The sequence below is a fragment of the Pongo pygmaeus genome, chromosome 5 (assembly GCF_028885625.2).
Source record: "Pongo pygmaeus isolate AG05252 chromosome 5, NHGRI_mPonPyg2-v2.0_pri, whole genome shotgun sequence".
NCBI lineage: Eukaryota > Metazoa > Chordata > Mammalia > Primates > Hominidae > Pongo > Pongo pygmaeus.
In genome coordinates, this window is record NC_072378.2 from 6,143,249 (window position 1) to 6,165,075 (window position 21,827).

The 21,827-nt window shown below is 41.5% G+C and overlaps 1 protein-coding gene across 1 annotated transcript in view; it reads right to left on the reverse strand.

The window, feature by feature from the left end:
• The window catches only part of F13A1 (coagulation factor XIII A chain), a 168,364-nt gene that overhangs the window by 107,381 nt on the left and 39,156 nt on the right, over positions 1 to 21,827 (reverse strand). Inside the window, exon 4 of the mRNA XM_054492391.2 lies at positions 10,747 to 10,998. Coding sequence (XP_054348366.2) covers positions 10,747 to 10,998 — 252 coding nt within the window. The remainder of the gene's footprint in view (positions 1 to 10,746; positions 10,999 to 21,827) is intronic.

Below are 21,827 nucleotides of genomic sequence, written 5' to 3' on the forward strand. Positions count from 1 at the left end.
CCTTGTTCCCTTAGTGCCCTGTGGAGGCTGGGGTAACATTTATCTCACTGTATGGACATTGCCGTTTAATGATTTATTGAATAAGTATGTGTTTAAGTATTTACTTCTTAATTTTTTTTAAGTAGTAGCATGTAAATAAGCATTGTTATACTGCTTATTTATGGCCAGGAACTTTCTAAGTGCTTTATAACAAGACACATGAACTCATCAACACTCATAACATCCTTGTGAGGAAAGTAGCCCCCTTTCACTGATAAGGAAACTGAGGCAGAGAGAAACATAACTTTTCCAAGCTCATGCAGCTAGTGAGTTGTGAAGCTAGGATTTGAATAAGCTGCCTTCTAAGTAGTCCATGCCTCTTGGGTCCAAAGGATCAGATGACTGTGTCCCCAGACCCCAACACTGTGCCTTGGAACACGGTAGGAAATCAATCAATGTCCACTGAAAGAATGAGAGATGGGGAAGATGTCTGGAGCTTAGAGAGTAAGGAAGAAGTCCAAGAAAATGAAGGATTTACCTTTGGGCTTTGCATTAGTACTGATGGGAAGTGATAAATTTAAGTGGCAAAGCATGATATAGAGGAGTTCTGGAGCTCCAGATTAGGCCACCCTTTCCCTTCCAACACTTGAATTAAATCTCACCTCAAACAGGCAGACATTATCATGAATCCACAATATGGCAAGGAAGTCAAATGGGAAGGCTCGATTTTAATTTTAAATTTATTTATGATTTTAAAAAGAAGATTGAGGGTGGAAAGCAGTGCTTTATTTCCCGTTTTTATTCAGATCTGTCACTTTAAAATATAGTTGTCCAAAGCAAGGTTAAAAAAAATTGTATCACGATGGAAACTCCAGAAAAAACTCCCTATGTTGGGAAGGCTGACAAAAATAGAAAAATGTAATCATTTGCCCTTGGAGATTTTTGCTGTTGGCTTTTTGATAGTGTTTTTGTTTGTTTTTAAATTTTTGGTTAGCTTCAGAGGGGTGGGGTTTCACTAAGTTTCAGGGGAAGCTAGTTCTTCCCCTGGTAAAATGGAAGACTCGACTAACAGGAAAAACAAACTAACAAACAACTCACTATTCTAGAAACCCAACAATTTGGACTGGTAGAAGGTAGATGTGTATGAAGCTTGTGTGGAATGTGGGAGGTGGAAACTATACTTAACTGAGGACTGAGGGGAGAAATAAAGTCTAGACAGCTCCCAGAGTAGGAGCGGCTGCACCTTGGACCAACTGACAACTCTTTGATTGTAGGTGACCTCTGGCAGACAACCACCATTACAATAAAACTCCGAGAAAAACAGATTACACATGGCACCATTGGTGAGTGTGACACAGCACCTCCATCCACTGCCCAGAGCAGCTCTGTCACCAGAACAGACCTTCAAAATGCCTTGTAAATAACCACCCTTGCAGGCTGACTAACAATTTACAAGAGGCATGTAGTGAAGAATAATGACCTCATTTATTTTACTGTTCCTCTGATGGGAATAGAAGGGTAGTTAGAAAAGAGTGGGCCAAGAAAATTTGGGGTGGATTTCAGTCACCCTCTGACATTCCCACTGTCCTCCCCACCCAGAGAAGGTAAGGATTTATAACAAACATGTAAAAACAAATACTGAGCCTATTGATTTTAGCATCTGTATAACCTCTTTGCGAGAAGAAAGATCATTCATCATTGCATGGGCTGATACATTCCTTCTGCTTATTTACATGCTATTTCAAAGTCAGAGCAAGTTCCATTTCCTTGGTCATTAGGCTCAAGTCTAGCAAAGGGAGCCCAGGAATTAAAACTATGGTGCCAGAACAGCTATCTTACATGGTCTCTTTCAACAGTTTAAACCAGAGTTTGGTGTTGTTTCTAATCCTTTAGAAGGAATAATGGTTTGGCCCTTCAAAAAGGCAAAATGAGTCACAATTTAGGGAAGGAAGGAATTTAGAGCGAGGGGATTAGGAATCACTTACACTTGCTTCCCCCTTTATATAAAAGCTGAGCACCACTGAAAAGAGGAAAGATTCATGCTGGGGGTGTGTAATCACTCTTAGAGGGAGTGGCTTGATCTGAAGAGCAAATGTGATGCTGGATAGGTGTCACCATGATATGTTTTTCCATGACAAAGTACATCAAAAGGGGTGGCAGATTCTAACAGGCTGCGTGTGCTGCGGCATACCAGGAGTAACTTCCTGTCAGTGGGAATTGTGAGCATATTCAGGAATGGCATTTCTAGAGTCTGAGCTTTTTATTCTGGAAGCATCCAAACCCACTGCCTTCCTAAAATGATTTCATATAGCCACTCCAGAGACCTTGCTTGCCTACCTAGTAACACTGGAATGGAATCAATCTATGAAGCACAAGCAAGTGGTTCCTCAACAGTCAGTTGAGTTTGCTTCTTTCCTTTTAGCCCCTTCAATATAAAGTGGAGTACTTCGCCAGCACTGGTATCCTCCAAATAACAATGACTAACACCCCTTCTCTTGGAGACCCTTGAGCCTAGACCAGAATTTGCACCCTCAGGCTACGGCCATTCATCCATCAATTCACAGATACTGATAGTATATCTCCCGCCATGCTCACGACAGCACAATCACCCGTGTGTGCATAGTACAACATAGTTTACATTCCGTACAAACATGTTGCATTACAGCTCACACCAGCTTGAGAAGGTTACTGGATTTGTGCTAATTTGCCTGTTTTGCTGGTTAAGGGCTTTTTAGTGTACTGAGATATCTTCAGAAGATAGACTATTATTCATGAAGCAATTCTACAAAGAAAATGTCAGAGCTTCTTTACTCAGCACATATCCTCTAAGGGAGCCTGTGCCCTTGTTGGTATGCTTTAATTTTTTTTCCCCAGAGAAAGCTTTCATTTGATCTTGTAAATATCAACCTGAATTTATTTATTTATTTATTTATTTATTTATTAATTATGGCAGAACTTTCCACGTCGATCAAGTCATCACAGAATCTTCTCGGCTGGCCATCTACTGCTTTTTTTTCTTTTGCTGCACAACGCCAGATACTGATGGCTTTTGTTTTAAAAATATAAGTGCTTACCTTGACAGAGTCAGGATGCTCCAGGGTTAGCTCCGGTTTGTTTCTTAATTTTCTATAGGACTTTGAGAAATGCACGTAACATCACAGAACCTGCTTTCTCTCTTGAAATCTGAGTCTAATAATTGTCTCCTTGCCTCTCAGAATGGTGATTATCAGTTCAGTTCAGCAAACATTTACTGAACATTGACTCAATTCCAGGCACCACGAAAGGCTGAATGAGATAAGGATTATGCCTTCCAAACACACAATCTAGGGAGATACTGACTATGACCACACTTTGAAGCATATAAGAGACTCTACAAGGAAGGAATTGTAAACCACATGAATTGGTGGATGAATGTGTCTCCGCATTAGACACTTCCAACCATGCTCTTTCTAGAAACACCTTGTAAAGACCTTTGCACCTCAATCCTGGGGTCACCTACATGCCATTGAAAAGAAGGTTTACTGTGAGCTCTCTGGGATCCTTTCTGATTACAGGGCTGCACTAAATGATCCTCGCTTGGCATAAAAAGCATAATAAGTCTCTAATGACTCAGACACTAGGAAGAATGATACATACTATTTTATTGAAGAGGAGTATTGAGTAAATAAAGGTTAAAATGTTTGCATAAGTTTTATTAAAACTTCATAAAAATTCAATTAACCAATTATTTGATTACTATCCTATGCAAATACTGTTCTGGGTGCTAGGCAGGGTGCAAAGCTAAGCCACTGGCCAGTCTCTCCTCGTTCCCCAAATAGGTCGGAGTCCCCAGTTTTGTGTTCTTGTTGTGCACTGACTTATTTTAGTACTTTTTGCAATTGGAATCAGTTTTTTATTAGGAGCTCATTTTTAAAATCCTTGCTAGAAGCTATACGAAGACTGTGTCTGCCTTTTTCACTGCCATAGTCCCAGTACCTAATTCAGTATTGACTTTGAATTTTTCTGAATGAATACATAATATTGTTGTACTGTCCACAGGTCATTGTGTTGTCATGGGCATGGGATGCGACATAATATCAATATTTGTGGATTGATGGATGAATGGCTCTAGCCTGAGGGTGTAAATTCTGGTCTGGGCTCAAGAGTCTCCAAGAGAAGGAATGTGGGTCATTGTTACTCTGAGGACACCAGTCTTGGTGAATTAGTCCATTCTGTACAAAAGGGGCTAAAAAGTCCGTATATAAATACAAAGCAAATAGCCTAAGGATGAATTTAATAATAAAATACAAGCAGGTCTTATTTATTTATTTGCTGTTAAAAGCATCCAAGATATTGGGAACATATTGATTTCTTCATATTAAATTAAATCGATTTGTTTAAAGAAATGTGAAAAAACACATTGAATAAAAAGGAAATATTAGATGCTAATTTGGTGTCAGATGCTAAGAGAGAGAGAAATCCACACACACATCACCCACAGACACACTCCTCCCAGCATACCAGATATGTTTTTGACTTTTCTCAAGATGGTAAGGTCTGAGATTACATTTACAAGTTATCTGTAACGATAGGGTGTAGTGAACCTAAAGAGTATTTACTTGGGATTATTAAATCAACACAGCAAACATTTATTAAATCTCAAGTGTGCCAGAGGCTATGGATATGAGGTTGAATGAGGTGAGGGAAAAGCAGTGATGGAGAATGGAATGGGGGAACAACTTATCAAAAGGAGAAAGATCCCTTAAAGGTAACTGATGCCCAATCAAAAATACTGCTCACTGCTTCTCCAGAGTACCAGGCACAGATATCAGAAATCTAAATCTTTCAGGACCCACTATCTGGCACTAGTGCTAGACTACCAAACTGGAACATTCTATATTTAAATAGTGAAATACATTCAATAATTCAGAGTTCCTGAGTAGTTAGAAAAACATGATGAATTCGTAATAACTGCCCGTCTCACTCCTGCTGCCTTTGTGGGTACAGTTCTCTCTAACACCCAGGAGAAGGGTTTCCTCCCAGAATGGACCCGAAGCCCGGTTAGCACCACTAAACTAAAAACTAAGCAATTATTCTCCCTGCATGCACCCCTGCCTTCACTGGTGTGGCATTGCTATTGATCCCCATTAATGATTTAGTGATTAAGGAGGATAAATTGCCTATGAATGCAAAGCAGGCTGAAGGGCCCTCAGGAGCACAGCTGAGCATTCTCCTATCAATAAGTGCTGTGCGTGCTGCTGTAACTTTCAGCCCAGCGTCCTGTGCCACTCAGACCAAAATCTTGTTCACCTGGCTCTCTTTTGACAGTTTCTGGAAACAGTTTTCCTTCTCATCTTCTGCTATCTTTTTCACTTGGGCGACAGTCTCACCCCTCTCTTTTGACCTACTTTCCAATGACCAGGCCATAGCGCTGAGTCCTTTGTTATGCATTAACACACACAAGCATAAAACTGCAGGGGACTGCTGGGCTACAGTGTATGTGCTTGTGTGTGTGTGTGGGGGGGGGGTGCGGGGGGTGGTTCATCATATCATCCCCTTTTTGGGTTATGCTTTGCATGCTAGGCTGGGAAAACCACACAATGAGTAAAGCGGGGAGATGACCTCTTTCTCTTACTTCATTTAAAAAAAGGTGTTCAGTGCCCAAAAGCATGGTTGTTGGAAGAGATCAAGCAACAAAATAATAAAGCTCACTGGACCCCTCTGCATTAAGGAAGGAGAATTTGCTCCTGGGACAGAATGGGAGAGAAAAGTTCAGAGAATAAAGGAGAACAGTAGGAGAGAGAGAAGGGGTGGTAAGGAGGAGAGTGACTGGAATTAGGTTCAGGATAGAGCCAGTGAAATTTTACGAAGAGTAAATTATAATCTGCTGAGGTTTTTTTGTTTGTTTGTTCATTTTGTTTTTGTTTTTTGAGACGGAGTCTCACTCTGTGGCCCAGGCTGGAGTGCAGTGGTGCAATGTCAGCTCACTGCAACCTCCACCTCCCGGGTTCAAGCAGTTCTCCTGCCTCAGCCTCCTGAGTAGCTGAGATTACAAGCACACGCCACCATGCCCAGCTAATTTTTGTATTTTTAGTAGAGACAGGGTTTCACCATGTTGGTCAGGCTGGTCTCGAACTCCTGACCTTATGATCTGCCTGCCTTGGTCTCCTAAAGTGTTGGGATTACAGGCGCCCGGCCCTGCCTCCTGAGTTTTAAAGTTATTGCTTATTGTTTTTCTTTCTTCTTAGAGACAGGCAGGTGGGGCTGCCTGGAACTCCTGGGCCCAAACAATCCTCCTGCCTCAGCTTCCCAAGTAGCTGGGACTGCAGGTTGCTCTGGGGGCCATGCCCAGCTTTATTGTTTTGTGATTATTATGAAACCAGTGGTCCTCTAAGTGTTGACCCCGACCAGCAGCAACAGCATCCCCCAGGAAATGGTTAGAAATGCAAATTCTCAGGCCAGACCTCAGACCTACTCAACCTGAGGGTGCTGCACAGAAGTGTCTGAACAAGCCCTCCAGGTGATTCTGATGTGCTCTAAGCATGGTGACCACAGAGTGCATCCTTCCTGCTCTCACCCACCATCCCAAACTGCAGTTAAGGTCTGGGCATTCACAGATGTTGTGTTTGACTGCTTTTGTTGTTGTTGCCAACATTGAAATTGAAGGTGAAGGTCAAGTTTCTCACTTGCAGCAGCACAAGGGTGAGTAGGATTCCTAGAGGCAGAGGCAGCCATGGAGTGAGAAATCCCTAAAGAATTTGCAGAGATGTTTGGGCCTCCACAGGCCAAGTAATGAAGAGGATGGTGCTAGTTTGCCCTGTGTTCTGGAAACAGGGAGCACCCTCCCAGCATGTCCCTGTAATAAGTTCACTTTCCACCTTCCAGATGACTAGCTCACATCTTCCCTATCAAGCCTCTCATGCACTTCCTTGCTGCTGCTTCTCAACACGTGACTTTGCTTTACACTTCACTGACAAAAAAAAAAGTCACAAAATGGTAATTACCTCATTCTTCTTCCATTAAACTGGAAAATCTGCACCCCTCTTCTTCTACTCTACTCCTGTCTCTGGAGAGAGTAGATAGCCCCACCCATCACAGGCCCTTCTTCACCTGTTCCCTGGATTCCAACCACTCAAGGATTTCACTCCTAAAACTTCTCAACCTTGGCTCCAAGAAACACCTGCAGAACTTTAAAAAACCCCAAAACCCAGGCTGCAGTCCAGAGCAATTACATCATAACGCCTGCATGTGGGACTGAAGCATCCATAGTTTCAAAGCTTCCCAGATGATTGCAACGTGCAGCCAAGGCTGTGAACCACTGTCCTCTCTCTGGACTGCAAAGTCTCTTTCCTGGTTCCTTTCCGTCACCATAAAATAACACCCACTCTCTCTTGTCTTTAAAAAATTCTCCTTCAACCTTCACTTCAAAATCTAGGTGCTACAGAAAGTCTTGAGAAAGGTGCCATCTCCCGCCGTCTCTACTTTCTCGCCTCCTATTTACAACGCAGCCCATGACCATCTCCCTGGCTTCTGTCTCCATCACTTTAGTGAAATTGTCCTTTTCAAGATCATCGAAGACATCCATATTTCCACACTATATGGCCACTTTCCTCCCCTATCCTATTCAACTAATCATAGCATTCAACAGAGTTGACTGCTGTCTTGAATCTATCAATGTGTCTGGCTCTGGGCTCTTTTGATCTCCTTGTGCTCCACTGACTGCTCCTGCTCAGCCTCCTTTGTTGACTTCTCCTTTGTCTCGACTCTTACTTGTTAATGACCCTGAATCATTTGTGTCCGTTATTGCTCCTAACCGTGCCCATGTTTACATGTCTAGCTCAGCCATCTCCTTTGAGTTCTAGATTCACTTTATTCAAGTGCTTACTTGACGTTTTCATTTGGATGTCTCATAGACATCACCAAATTAACATTTCTGAATGTAACCCTTAGCTTCACCCCTAGTGCTTCCCCTCCACTTCCCACAGTTTTCCCAGCTCTGAAAATGGCACCACCATCAACCCAATTGGTCTAACAAGAAATCTAGAGTTATTCTTGAGTCCTCCCATTTCTTTACTTCTCATCTTCAATCCCTGTGCAATTTTTGTTCTAAATACAAAATAGATCTCCAATCTAACCCCTTCTCATCTCCACTGGTACCACCATGTTGAGTTTATCATCATCTTCGTCCTAGAACACAGCTTTCAAATTGGTCTCTGGTTTTTGTCCCACCTTCCTCCAATCCTTTCCATGCACTGAAAACCTAGGGGAGGTCCCTGTACAGCCTCTAGGACAAGAACGCCTCCAGACCTAAGCAACTCTTTCAGAACAGAGGTATCTGGAAACTGCTCATCATGGATACAACTGAAGATCAAGGCAGCAATTAGAAGGTTATTAGATTGTCCACCTCCTGACTAGTTATCCTGAAAGTTAATATGTCAAGCAACATAACTAACCCTTTTCCCCTCAAGAAGAGTGGTCACATAAGTTGAAATGAATGCGGACACATATCCCATTTACACACATGATATAATCCAGAAAAGCTGCAAACAAACCAAAGTCTGGGTAAATTATAGCATCCTGAAATTTCCTAGAGTTCTGAACAGTTACATATAGCCTATGATTTTCTTTTTGTAATAAAAAGAAAGTCAATAACAAACTCTTGATTGATAAGTATGAATTTTTAAATACAATTTTCTTAGAATAGGTTGCTTCCTACATACTCTTCCATCTCATTCTCTTTTGCTGACTTCTTCTCTACTGGCCTCCTAAATGATGGTGTTCCTGAAGGCTAGATACTATATCTTATTTCCTTCTTTATCTATATTTTCTCCCTAGGTACAGATAACTCCCAAATATATATCTCTGATTTTCTTCTCCAGATTCACATACCTATTTGTCATTTCTGCTGTCTATCTATGGTTATCTCCAACTTAACATATTCAAAATCTTAATTTATATATCTGTAACTCTGATCCTCTCAGTATTTTTCATCTCTGTAAATATCACCCCATCAACCAGTTGCAAAATGCCTGACATCTGGTTTTAAGATTACTATCAAGAGTTCATTTTTTGAACTGCACATGGCCCAGTTAACATTTCCTATTACCATTTACCTTGAATATCTGTCTCATAGATAGGAGTGCTGGGTACAATACGATGAGGATGGATGTATAGGGAGTGTAGGAATAGCTTGGCGCCTTTTGCCAACACTAGTGGAACAGGTAATTCCCAAGCCATGCTGGGCATGGTGGTTCATGACTGTAATCCCAACACTTTGGGAGGCTCAGGCAGGAGCACTGCTTGAGCCCAAGAGTTCGAGACCAGCCTGGACAATATAGTGAGACCACGTCGCTACAAAAAGCAAATAAATATAAATATAAAACAAAGAAAAGATCAGTAGGACCAAGGTGTATGTTCTAGATGAGTAGCAAATATTGTTGTCCACTTATCTATATCTGGGACAGATTAAACCTGATTCAAATGTGACTTTCACATACAAGGATCATTGAAAATCAGCAATAATATGGGCTCATTTTGGATGATGTTAGAGAGCAGTGCATATGGGGTAGGGTGCCACGGGAAGTCTCCTGCCCCATGTGAGCTTTCGTATCTTTCACTGCCTTATTTCCTAGAAGTGGTCTCTCCCACATCGTTGCTGCTGCAACAACTGCATCTGCCTCTGGAACTTAAAACAGCTTCGTACAAAGTATGGGAGCTGGGGAGGGGTACGAAAGGGCAGAGATGAAGATGAGGAGAAAATGCTGTGTGTGACTGAGGCTCAAAACAGAATTGATAGAGAAATCATTGAACTTGACTGAGTTTTATTTGAATATAACTAGATTAAGCTTCTGCCGCAGACAGAAAGGAAGACCGAAAATAGCACTAGAGATCAAGTTATATTATATTAAAGTACAGCTACATCTTTGCACATCCAGAGTTATGGTTTGCAAAATTTGCACCCACTATGCACATAAACAACTCTGTGGAATCCTTTAGATATACAGACTTTCTGTTCTTAAAGTAGGGGGATAGAGAGGTTAGTTCTACTATGAACAGTGTCGACTTTATTTTTCTGAAGTCAGAGTTATAGACTCTAATACTTTTGATAATCAAGTTTAATAAGCTCAATTTGTTTACCGAGTAATAGTGTACAGAAGTTATACTGTCAACATATATTAGGTTGGTGCAAAAGTAATTGCGATTTTTGCAATTACTTTTAATTACAAAACTGCAATTAAATAGCTCCACAAATAACTAACTGCAACTTTAGACAATCTCCAATTAATCCCAAAATAAATGTATAGCAGCATTGACTTCGCATATAGAGGTTTCAGCCTCATATATATGGAGGATGAATTTTCTATCTTTCTCTTTCAATCATTAAAAATGGTATATGTAGGAGAGGCATATGTATTTAGAATAATCTTACCACCTCTTCAAAAAGAGATGTATTGGAAATACATGAGTTTGTTTTTTTTCTTTTTTCAAAGACGGAGTCTTGCTCTGTTGCCCAGGCTGGAGTACAGTGGCACAATCATTGCTCACTGTAACCTCCAACTCCTGAACTCAAGCAATGCTCCCACTTCAGCCTCCCAAGTAGCTGGGAGTACAGGTGTGCACCACCACACCCAACTAATTTTTATTTTTTAGAGACTAGGTCTCGAACTCCTGGCCTCAAGCAATCCTCCCATCTTGGCCTCCCAAAGAGCTGGGAGTATAGGCATGTGCCATGGCACCCTGCCAAATAGGTGAATTTTTAAATGAGAAAACTAAATGTCTGCCTCTTACCTTCACACCAAGGATTGAAGAGAATGTACGTGTCTGTTTCTGGGTTTCGACTGGTTCGAAGTACGCCATAGGGAGTCCAGACAGCAACATACATGCGGAATTTCCCCACGATACATTTGGGGGAAGACTGGACGGACAGCCGCACAGACCTGTCCTCTCTCATGACAATCTTGGCCCCCCACTTTCCACTTTGTAACTCTGAGACTATAGGCACTGGGATGTAGGTTCCCTTATTCTCCTGTGGGTAGCGACCTATGAGAAGAGAGAAGAAATACTCTGTTAGGTTGATTTCACAAGCCACTTTTGTTCTCACTCTGTTATCTTATAGCTGAAGGGACAGGAGTAATCCATTAGAATTATTCTTGACTTGAAGAAACATACAAATCAGGCAAGTCTGCAAATAACTTTGATTGTAAGCAGGAGAACCTTCAAGAGCAAAACTTATTCACTTCATTTGTTTTCTATAAAGCATGTAGAGGATTCCACATTAAGACAAGCAAACAGTGCTCCATTTTAACCTCCCTAATTACTAATTTCAAAGATCTTTAAAAGAGTCTTTGGTAGGCATATTGTCAGATAGAGAACATTCTAAGGAGGTGGTTACATAAGTTACTGCTGTGCAATTCTGTGAGGATGCTTAATCTTAATGAAAATAATAATTTACACAGTGCAAACCACTGAGAAAGATTAGAACTTCAACACTTTGCTATTAGGGATATAGGTTATACCACTCAGAATGAATATCACATATACTTGTAAATCCAGCACAGATTTAAACATTGTTTTCTGCCTAGGTGCCATGGCATCTAAGTAATGCTCTTGAAGACACATGGGACTCAGCCTCTCAGGAGCCCCTCCATAAACCCACCTGCAAAAGCACGTTTGTTCCAGAGGCACCCATCTCCTGTTTCTGCTCCCTCTTTGTGCATACTCAGTCTTGGGATGAGCTTGGCCTTTCTCCCAGAGGCTTTGTTTTTCTCTGGAACCCCTTTCACTGTTGACATGTAGACATCAAAGGCAATCTTGCCAGGTAAATGGGACCCATAATTCATTTATTACAGTGGTTCCCAGCAGCTGTTGTCACTAAATACTGATTTAGATTCAGAATACATTGTATTTAAAAAGACGTAAGTTTAGTAAAAATAAACTTACAGAGATAAAAATCTACGTGTTAATGACAGATTTTTTTTAAAAAAATAAGGGATGAAAGGAATTTTAAAGCTAATTATGTAAGGATGCACTTTGGGGAATAGCAAAGAACTAGAGAAGTACATCTGAAAGCACTCTTTGTACCTGCTATGTGCTCAACCTCAGCTTCACCTTTGTGCTAACTTCCACTTTTGTTTTAAAAGCTTCACCTTTGTACTAACTTCTACTTTTGTTGGGAACATGGAAAGAATGAAGACAATCACTAGTTTCCACTGTTGCACTTTAAATTAAGACTTCAAAGACTCATATTAAATTTCACCTATCAAATACAAGTTATACAAAAATAGTAAAGCAAAAGGAAAGCTATGCTTTTTCATGCTGACTTTGAACCCAGTCATAACCTAATTTAAAGACTACTTCTGACATTTTTCATTCATATATTGATATTGCCTACTATGTGCTAGACATTATCCTAAGTGCTAAGGATACAACAGTGAAGAAAACAGACAATAACTTCTGTGCTCATAGAACTGATATTCCACAGAAAAAGCCAAAGCATGTGGCTTACCGTGTTCTTATTACCCCTTTATTCCCTATAACAAGTGATGAGAAGGAAACTATTATCATCATCCTAATTTGACAAATCAGGAAACTAAGACAGAGTCATTAAGCAACTTACCTAGGGTGATGCAACTAGCAAATAGTGGAGTTCAGATTAGAACGCAGACCATCTTGCTTGAGAGTCAGAGTGTTTAACACTAAGCTCTATGGCAGCTGTATGAGTTGAAAATGTTTTGGAGTTGATGAGAACTATGTCAAATTCTGACTCCACAATTAACTACTGGTGCAACTTCAGGCAAATCACTTAATTGTCTTAGCTTTCATTTTCTTGACTCTTTGCAGTTTAGTTTGGGAAATAAAAAGACAATAGATTTTATAATATAATGAAAGCTTTATGCTTAGCATACAGTAGGGGCTAGCTGAGGGGGCACTTATTTTTTATTTTTATTTTTTTTTGAGAAGGAGTTTCACTCTTGCCATCCAGGCTGGAGTGCAGTGGCACAGTCTCAGCTCACTGCAACCTCTGCCTCCTGGGTTCAAGCAATTTTCCTGCCTCAGCCTCCCAAGTAGCTGGGATTACAGGCACCCACCACCACGCCCGGCTTTTTGTATTTTTAGTAGAGACGAGGTTTCACCATGTAGGGCAGGCTGGTCTCAAACTCCTGACCTCAGGTGTTCCTCTGCCTCGGCCTCCCAAAGTATTGGGATTACAGGTGTGAGCCACCATGCCCGGCAAATTGTTTTTTTTTTTTTAAGTATAACTTCTAATAGAAAGTAAAGGCAGAAGGAAGAAGGGGTGATTTTTTTTTCCTTTCTGGTTCTGAATCTGAAGAAAGGTGAATGTCCCAAGGAAAGTACATTACTTGTGTTGATTGAGATATTGTGGCTAAGGGGAAAGAAATTCAGCTGGCTCTAACGCTTCTGTGTGATCTCGGGCAAAGCATTCATCCCCTGCCAACCAGAACTTTGCTTCTTCTATAAAATGGAGATCATGGTGGTCATAGTTTGTGATGGGAAGGGCAGCTCAATAACTGGCAGTTATTATTACTTCCCTGTTGTCCTGGGCTTTCTGACTCCTCTAAGTGATCCTTCTCTGCTCCATCTGTGGGAAATTAGGATGGATTTACCAATTGCCAACAAACCTATCAAAGCCCAAATCTATTTCAAAGGCCAGTTTATCCCAAATTAAAAAATCTTGAGCTGACTGATTTTTCCATCAGGAGAACTTGTAGAAGTAAAAAAAAAAAAAAAAAAAAAAAAAAGTGTTGTCATTCATTAGTAACCAAAAAGCCTTAATAATTCCAGAATCATCATGGAGTCACCTGAAACCTCCCATTCAATCATAATTTCTGATTTTCTGAGTCGTTAATGATCATTGTAATCTCCATTCATCCCTTAGAGCAATGGTTAGAAAACTATAGTCTGCGGGCCAAATGTAGCTTACCTATTTTTTTTTTTTTGTTTTATTTTGTTTTGTTTTGAGACGGAGTCTTGCTCTGTCGCCCAGGCTGGAGTGCAGTGGTGCAATCTTGGCTCACTGCAAGCTCCGCCTCCTGGGTTCATGCCATTCTCCTGCCTCAGCCTCTCTAGTAGCTGGGATTACAGGCGCCCACCACCACGCCCAGCTAATTTTTGTATTTTTAGTAGAGACGGGGTTTCACCTTGTTAGCCAGGATGGTCTTGATCTCCTGAGCTCGTGATCTGCCCGCCTTGGCCTCCCAAAGTGCTGGGATTACAGGTGTGAGCCACTGCGCCTGGCCTACCTACTGTTTATATAAAGTTTTATTGGAACACAGTTATGTTGATTTGCTTGTGTATTATTGTGCTACAATACAACACTACTCTTGTAAGAGCAGAGTCGAGTAGTTGTGACAGAGTCCCTATGGTCTGCAACGCCTAACACAGCTGGCCCTTACAGTAAACAATTGCCAACATCTGCCTTAGAGGATTTCCCATTTATTTATTTAAGGAGTGATTTATTATAGACTCTTGGAGTCTAACACTTGAGCCTAAGAAGAAAATGCCATCACCTTGCTTCTCCTTCCAAGGAGAAATATGTTTCTAAACTATTTGCAAACATCTATACTACTAGTAGGTCAACCTTTAGTTTCCTTAAAGTCTCCTAAATTCCCCACAGTCTCAGAGGGTGTTGAAAACATAGGAAGTTTGTAGCTTTTCATTGATTTTACGATTCATAGCTAAAATGTTCAATTTTAAGATCGCAAAAGTTGTTTAGAGTTGCCAAGGCAGTTCACATAGTGATGCAAATAAAGTGACAGGAATTAAGTTTTGTTTCTTGGGGTCCTTACAAAACCTCTGTGAGGAAATTTTTACAGATGGGAAACTGAGGCTTGGTGAGGGTGTCATGTGTGCACATCACGTAGCTAGGCAGAGGTGGAGACAGAACTGGGGACAGGGAAGCTTGTTCTCTTTGCCCCATGTCATGCTTCCTCTGTGGAGGAAGGTGGAGAATGGCAAAAGGGATCTAGGGAGATGAAAGGAGGCAAGACAAGAATAAAACTGGAAAGTCCGAAGGAATATGAGGGGAAGGGACATTGAGAAAATATGCTGTCGTGGATAACAGTTGTGTGAGCCGGAAGTGTGGATCAAAGGAGGTAACAACTGAGTGAGTGAAGAGAGGGAAGACCAGGTGGAGAGAACCTGCATGAGGGTCTCTCTGGGCCAACTCATTTTTTTGTGATTTGCATTGGGAAGGCTTCCAAAGTAATGTCAGACACCAAAGGGCAAAGGCTGAGCAATCCTGCTGATATGCTGATGCCACATGGCCTGGGAACAGGGTATAGAAGCTTATCAGGGACAGGGAGTGGTGAGATGAATTCCAAAGGAAGGAAAAAGAATCCTGATTGGCAGGCTTTTCATATTCCTGTATGGGAAAGCTGGTTACGAATGTGGAACCTGATGTGCCAATAGAACCTCAGGGTCTCGTTGACTGCTCTATTACACCATGTTTAATTCTGAATGTAATGATTTCAATGACAGCACTGGGGAGGTACTCTCCATGATTGAATTGTGAGTGAGGAAGTTGTGACAGAGTAGTATTTCATTTCACTAAATAGCCCTTCTCAGCCCCAGGAGTCAGCATGGTTACGAGACCACAATCCAGCTACTCTTGGAAAACCCATCCATCAACATCCATGACTGCCCATCAGCTATCCTTGGCCCAATCTGGATGGAAAACATGGCTCCATACAGGGAACCTCCATGCATGTGTTTGCCTAGAGTATATAGTGCCTGGATAGATGTGTTTTTCTCACCCAAATCATGCAACTTTGTGTTAAAAACATTAGGGCAAGAAAAAGAGAATTGGGAAAGACAGCATCCAAGAAAGGAATCACATTTTATTTTTAATAATTGCAGCCTTTGAAATTGGACTACTAAATATGAGGAAATATTATAATTACCAATTGCATTTTTTCACACTTACCAAAAACTAGTGCCATCTTCCCAACTGATATAGAAATTAACATATGCTCTTAGTTTAAGTGCTTGCTTCCATTTGTGAATTATTATTGGGGCCACAAAACTACTGTTTTTAAGGCAAAAGCCGCTTGGACCATATGCCTATATTCGAACGTCTCATTGTCCCTTTACTGAGGGCCTTACTCTCCTTACACGGACGTACCTTAATCCCCCCAGCTGAGATGTAGGAAGAAGAAGATGAAAATCTTTAATTCCATTTATGATGTTACTCTTTTCCAACCTTGGCTACCTAGGCTTGATTGAGCTTTGTGCGCAGTTTCTTGATATTAGTATTCTTCACAAGATAGGAAAGAGAAATCTAGCCGCAGCTCAGATTCAGTGCTATATGACCCTGGGGAAAATGTCCTCTCAACCTTTCAATGCATTCCACAGACCAGACAGCCCACTGCACGCAAAGCCCTGCATTGGTAGTACCCACTAGAAGAATTCATTGCCTTTTTAAAAATTAATCTTTTGGGTTAGTTGATGGCTTTGAAATATTTTTACATTAAAAATACAATGCCCTAGGTGGTGATTAGGTTCCCAGGTAGTCTAGAAAGGACATCAAATAGCACATGGTATGGTCAGTATGGTTGAATATTGTTCCTAATAGAACTGTTCTGACTCCACCTCTCTCATGCCTAGGACCTGGAAGAACATACTTGCCATCAAGGAGGGTTGGTATCAGTGACTGAGTAGACACATCTATCAATCACTGCTCCCTCTCGTGCTCCAAAATAAAGAAGCTGATAACTCAGGACACTCCCACTTCTCTCCTCTTTTGGGTATGTCATCTGTAAGTCCAGTGGCTGCAGTCTATGCCCCTCATATGCTATACTTAGTAATAAGACTTCTGACCGTATTGTTAGGGAAACAAACGTAGGAGAGCCAGGGTCACAACCTTTTTAAATCAACTGCATCTTAAAACTAGCAAGGCACTTTCCTTGCCAACCAAAACCCATGGTCCTAAGATGTTGACAGCTAAGGAAACAACTTGGTAATGCCTGCAAGGACAAACTCCTACAACAACAGAAAGTCCAGATGTCCCGATACCCATAACGATACATACTTTCAAGAGAATTACAATTATGCTTTGATGTACTCACACACTAAAATGTCAAGGACAGTTTTCTTTAAATCAATAGAATAATAAATTTTGTCATGCTGTCAGCCTACCCACACATAAGCACAGCTTAGTTTAGTCTTTACATAGACAAGACCCCTATATAAGAAAAGCTTAAAACAATGACAGCGCATTCCTCCACTTGCTTTCTGAGGATACCCTACTTAGTAATGGAGTAGCTTTTAATAAACTGTCTCTTCTCACTGCTCTCTATGACTCACCTTGAATTCCTTCCTGCATGAGATCCAAGAACACTCTCTTGGAGTCTGCATCGAGACCCCTTTTCCTATAACAATTATTTGCCAGAAAAGCCCAAACAAACCTTTTTCTCCTTATTCACTTAGATATCTATTCCGCTTGTTAAACTGAATTGAAGACATTGTCTAATATGTCTGTATAGCTCCCATAGAATGTCACAGTGTTTTGTATCCAGTCGGTACCTAATAAATGTCAATAAGGCTGAATTGAGCTCTCTGCAAATGTCAATCTCCACTAAGATCATCATAGAGATGTTAGAAGCTCTGGAATGAGATGCCCGCAGCAATCTGGGTGTTCAATCCAAGCACCCCTCACAAGAAACAAACATTTTTATTTATAAGCTTCTTCCTTGGAGGGTGTTTTCCATTCTTTTTTTTTTTTTTTTTTTTTTCTTTTTTTTTATTTATTTATTTTTTTATTATTATTATTATTATTATTATACTTTAGGTTTTATGGTACATGTGCGCAATGTGCAGGTAAGTTACATATGTATACATGTGCCATGCTGGTGCGCTGCACCCACCAACTCGTCATCTAGCATTAGGTATATCTTCCAATGCTATCCCTCCCCCCTCCCCCCACCCCACAACAGTCCCCAGAGTGTGATGTTCCCCTTCCTGTGTCCGTGTGTTCTCATTGTTCAATTCCCACCTATGAGTGAGAATATGCGGTGTTTGGTTTTTTGTTCTTGCGATAGTTTACTGAGAATGATGATTTCCAATTTCATCCATGTCCCTACAAAGGACGTGAACTCATCATTTTTTATGGCTGCATAGTATTCCATGGTGTATATGTGCCACATTTTCTTAATCCAGTCTATCATTGTTGGACATTTGGGTTGGTTCCAAGTCTTTGCTATTGTGAATAATGCCGCAATAAACATACGTGTGCATGTGTCTTTATAGCAGCATGATTTATAGTCCTTTGGGTATATACCCAGTAATGGGATGGCTGGGTCGAATGGAATTTCTAGTTCTAGATCCCTGAGGAATCGCCACACTGACTTCCACAAGGGCTGAACTAGTTTACAGTCCCACCAACAGTGTAAAAGTGTTCCTGTTTCTCCACATCCTCTCCAGCACCTGTTGTTTCCTGACTTTTTAATGATTGCCATTCTAACTGGTGTGAGATGGTATCTCATTGTGGTTTTGATTTGCATTTCTCTGATGGCCAGTGATGGTGAGCATTTTTTCATGTGTTTTTTGGCTGCATAAATGTCTTCCATTCTTATATAAAGACATTTTAAGCTGAGCTCTGACTCCATCTACCTGCAAACTTCCTTTAAGAGTTCATTCTTATAAGAGGATTGTCTCTAAGGAACACAGGAATATATCATGTCTTCAGCTGAGAAGGTAAATTTCATGATGTTAATTCATTTTTCCATTTGATTCATTTGTTTTTCCCAAGGCGCACCTTTCATGTTCAAAATAATCAATCTATTTCCAAATGGGCCCTTGAAGTATGAAGGTGACAGCATGATGTATGTGGCAGTGCTGGAAGTGTGAATACAGTTGCTTTGGAAAAGGAAGCAAAACTTGTGCTAACAGTCTTAGGATGGAAAGGGAGTGTGCTGAGACCAAGGGGGAATAAGTCCCCGAATAACTCTTAGAAATACCAGGTTACCAACTACAAAAACAAAATGCCATCACCAAAAAAGAAACAATCAAAATGGCACAGAAATCATGGATGATAGCAACTAAGAGGAGAGAAACACAAGTATTCAAAAGCAAATCATCTCTTTGAGGACTGTAGAAATCTGCCCTTTCCATTGCTAAGTTACCATTGGCAGATTACATACATATTTCCAGATGTTTCCTAAAGAAAAGAGACCTTCCTGACCATGTTTATTCTAGCTCAGGCAAACTTAGGAAGGGTTGGGGGGAAACTTTGTGAAGACAGAGATGGAGTTTTGTTTAACTTTGTATACCCAGCAGCTTGCATGATGTTTGGAATGTAGTAGGTGCTCAATAAATATTTGGCAAATGGAAGCTAGGTACTTGTTAAGGTGTCTTTTCTACCTTGATTTTATTTCACTTTTCTTTCAATGCTTCCTACATCACTTAAAACCTCTTTTGGAGTAAAGGTAAGGTGTAATTTGGTGAGATATACATGAAACCAGCATCGTGCTAAGTTTTTTGAGTGAATCAGAAAGAAATCATAAGGTTGTCACCTGATGCTGACTAGCTGGTCCCTGGCTTTAGGAAGTGCACCACTTAGATGGCTAACCAAGGCAGGAATGTGAACCTGAGGACACCCTGTCTCAGGATGATGCCAGTGGCATTCACAGGAAGTAAGAACATAACATGAAATTCAGAGAAAATACAAACAGCATTGAGATAGGAGAATTTCTCCCTAAGAATGGCTTATTTCTGAGAAAGAGGACTGTGAAGCCCCTTCAATGAAATGTGCATGCATTTTAAACATTCCTACAGCATGCCAGCCTCTTCCTGGGACTACTGGTCACAAGGAACACAGTGTGCAAACCCAGAGGAGGAAGTGCCTAACAGTGTCTGTGGAAGTTGAAGAAGATTCCTCAGAGAATGTGGTTTTGGGATACAATCTTAAAGGTGGACAAGGTAGAGAAGAGTCTTCCCAGCTGGGGCAGTAACCAACTGAGGGAATAAGGAAAGGATGGTGCATAAAGGGAATGGCAGGAAACTCAGGATACCTGTGGCAGAAGAAGCATTTGACCCAGGGAGGGTAAAAAGCAAAGGGACCTCCAACGCTGTGCAAAGGTATGTAGAGTGTGTCCTAGGGAGGGGATGGAGATGGGGCAGGAGCCATTGAAAAGCTTAAGTGGTCTGGTGAGATTACATTTTAGAAAGATCAATCTGTCTGCAAGATGGAAAATGGTTTGAGAGGGACAAGAGTGGAGCAAGGAAACCAGTCAGAGGGTGCTGAAGTGCTCAAGGGAGGCATGATGGTGTCTTTGACTGACTCTCGGGGGAAGGTAAGTGGAGGGGTGCCGGAGGAAGCAGGAAGTAGACGCAACAGGTATTTGATGTTGGCATTAAGTAAGGGGGCAGAGCCATAGGCGACCCCAGGTTTTGTTCATTCTTCAAAGAGTTTTTCAGTGCCTACAAGGTGCCAGGCACCATTTTTTTTGTTTCTGTTTTTGTTTTGTTTTGTTTTGTTTTGAGACGGAGTCTTGCTCTGTTGCCCAGGCTGGAGTGCAGGGGTGCCATCTCAGCTCATTGTAACCTCCACCTTCCAGGTTCAAGCGATTCTCCTGCCTCAGCCTCCCAAGTAGCTGGGACTACTGGTGTGCGCCACCACACCCACTAATTTTTGTACTTTTAGTAGACAGGGAATTTTGCCATGTTAGCCAGGCTGGTCTTGAACTCCTGACCTCAAGAGATCCACCCGCCTTGGCCTTCCAACGTGCTGGGATTACAGGCGTGAGCCACTGTGCCTGGCCCCAGGCACTGTTTTAAGTGAGATACCGCCATGAAGCAAACAGTCATTCCCTCTAACCCAAAGATTCCAGACTAAGCCTCAAGCATGGGAGAACGTGCTGCTTTATGAGGAGTTTGCTCCAAAAGTTAGGACTTGGTGTTGTTAACTGTGATACAAATTTACTCCAGGAAGCTAGTTTTCTAGAAATTCCCTAACCCACATGTGTGTTGCCTCATTTAAGAGAAGATAGGATATTTTTAGTCTTTAAGAAAAAATAACCAGCAGAAAATGTTCTACAATGTAGACAAAGCTGGTTACAGAGCATAACATTACACTGCAGATTTGTTGACCTTGCCCATTCAATTCCGAAGGACCAGGAGGAAAAGCAGTCAGAGAATCTGGACTTGTGTTTCCTGTTGTCCATTTGGGAATAACAACCACTTATAGTTTGTCTCAGCAACTCCACCTATTGCCTGCACCCCTAGAACCCTCTGTCAGGTTCCACAGGAAGCCATGTTCCTACGCTCCTCTGCTCTCTGACTTCCAGGTAGGTTTGGCCAAAGAGAGGATTGGAAGCAGGAGGAGGGGAGATGTCAGGGTGTGTCTCCTGTGCTCTCTGTGTCTTGAGGTGAGAGTCTGAGTCTCCTCCATGGTTTCAGCACCTGCTGATGCCTTCTGGGTTCTGATGGGACCTCCTCCTCCGTGTGCCTCCAGCTCCTGCTGATGCCTTCTGGGTTCTGATGGGACCTCCTCCTCCGTGTGCCTCCAACTCCTGCTGATGCCTTCTGGGTTCTGATGGGACCTCTTCCTCTGTGTGCCTCCAGCTCCTGCTGTAGTGGCAGTTTTCTACTGTTCCTTATTCCTGGGTTGCCTCACTATGTCGCTTGTTTGGCTTCTTAGTCATACGCTCGCCTGTGTACCCAATTGCCTCCATTAAGCTCCCACTGCTTACAAATCTAGAGCAGTTTCTATTCGCTCTCCTATCAGCTTTAAGGGTTATGTCCATTTTATATATGGGAAAACTGAGGCTCAGGTAACTTAAGTAACTAGCTCTAGGCTACACAGCTATCAGGATGCAGAACAATCATTTGAACCCAGGTCGGCTTGGTCCAGT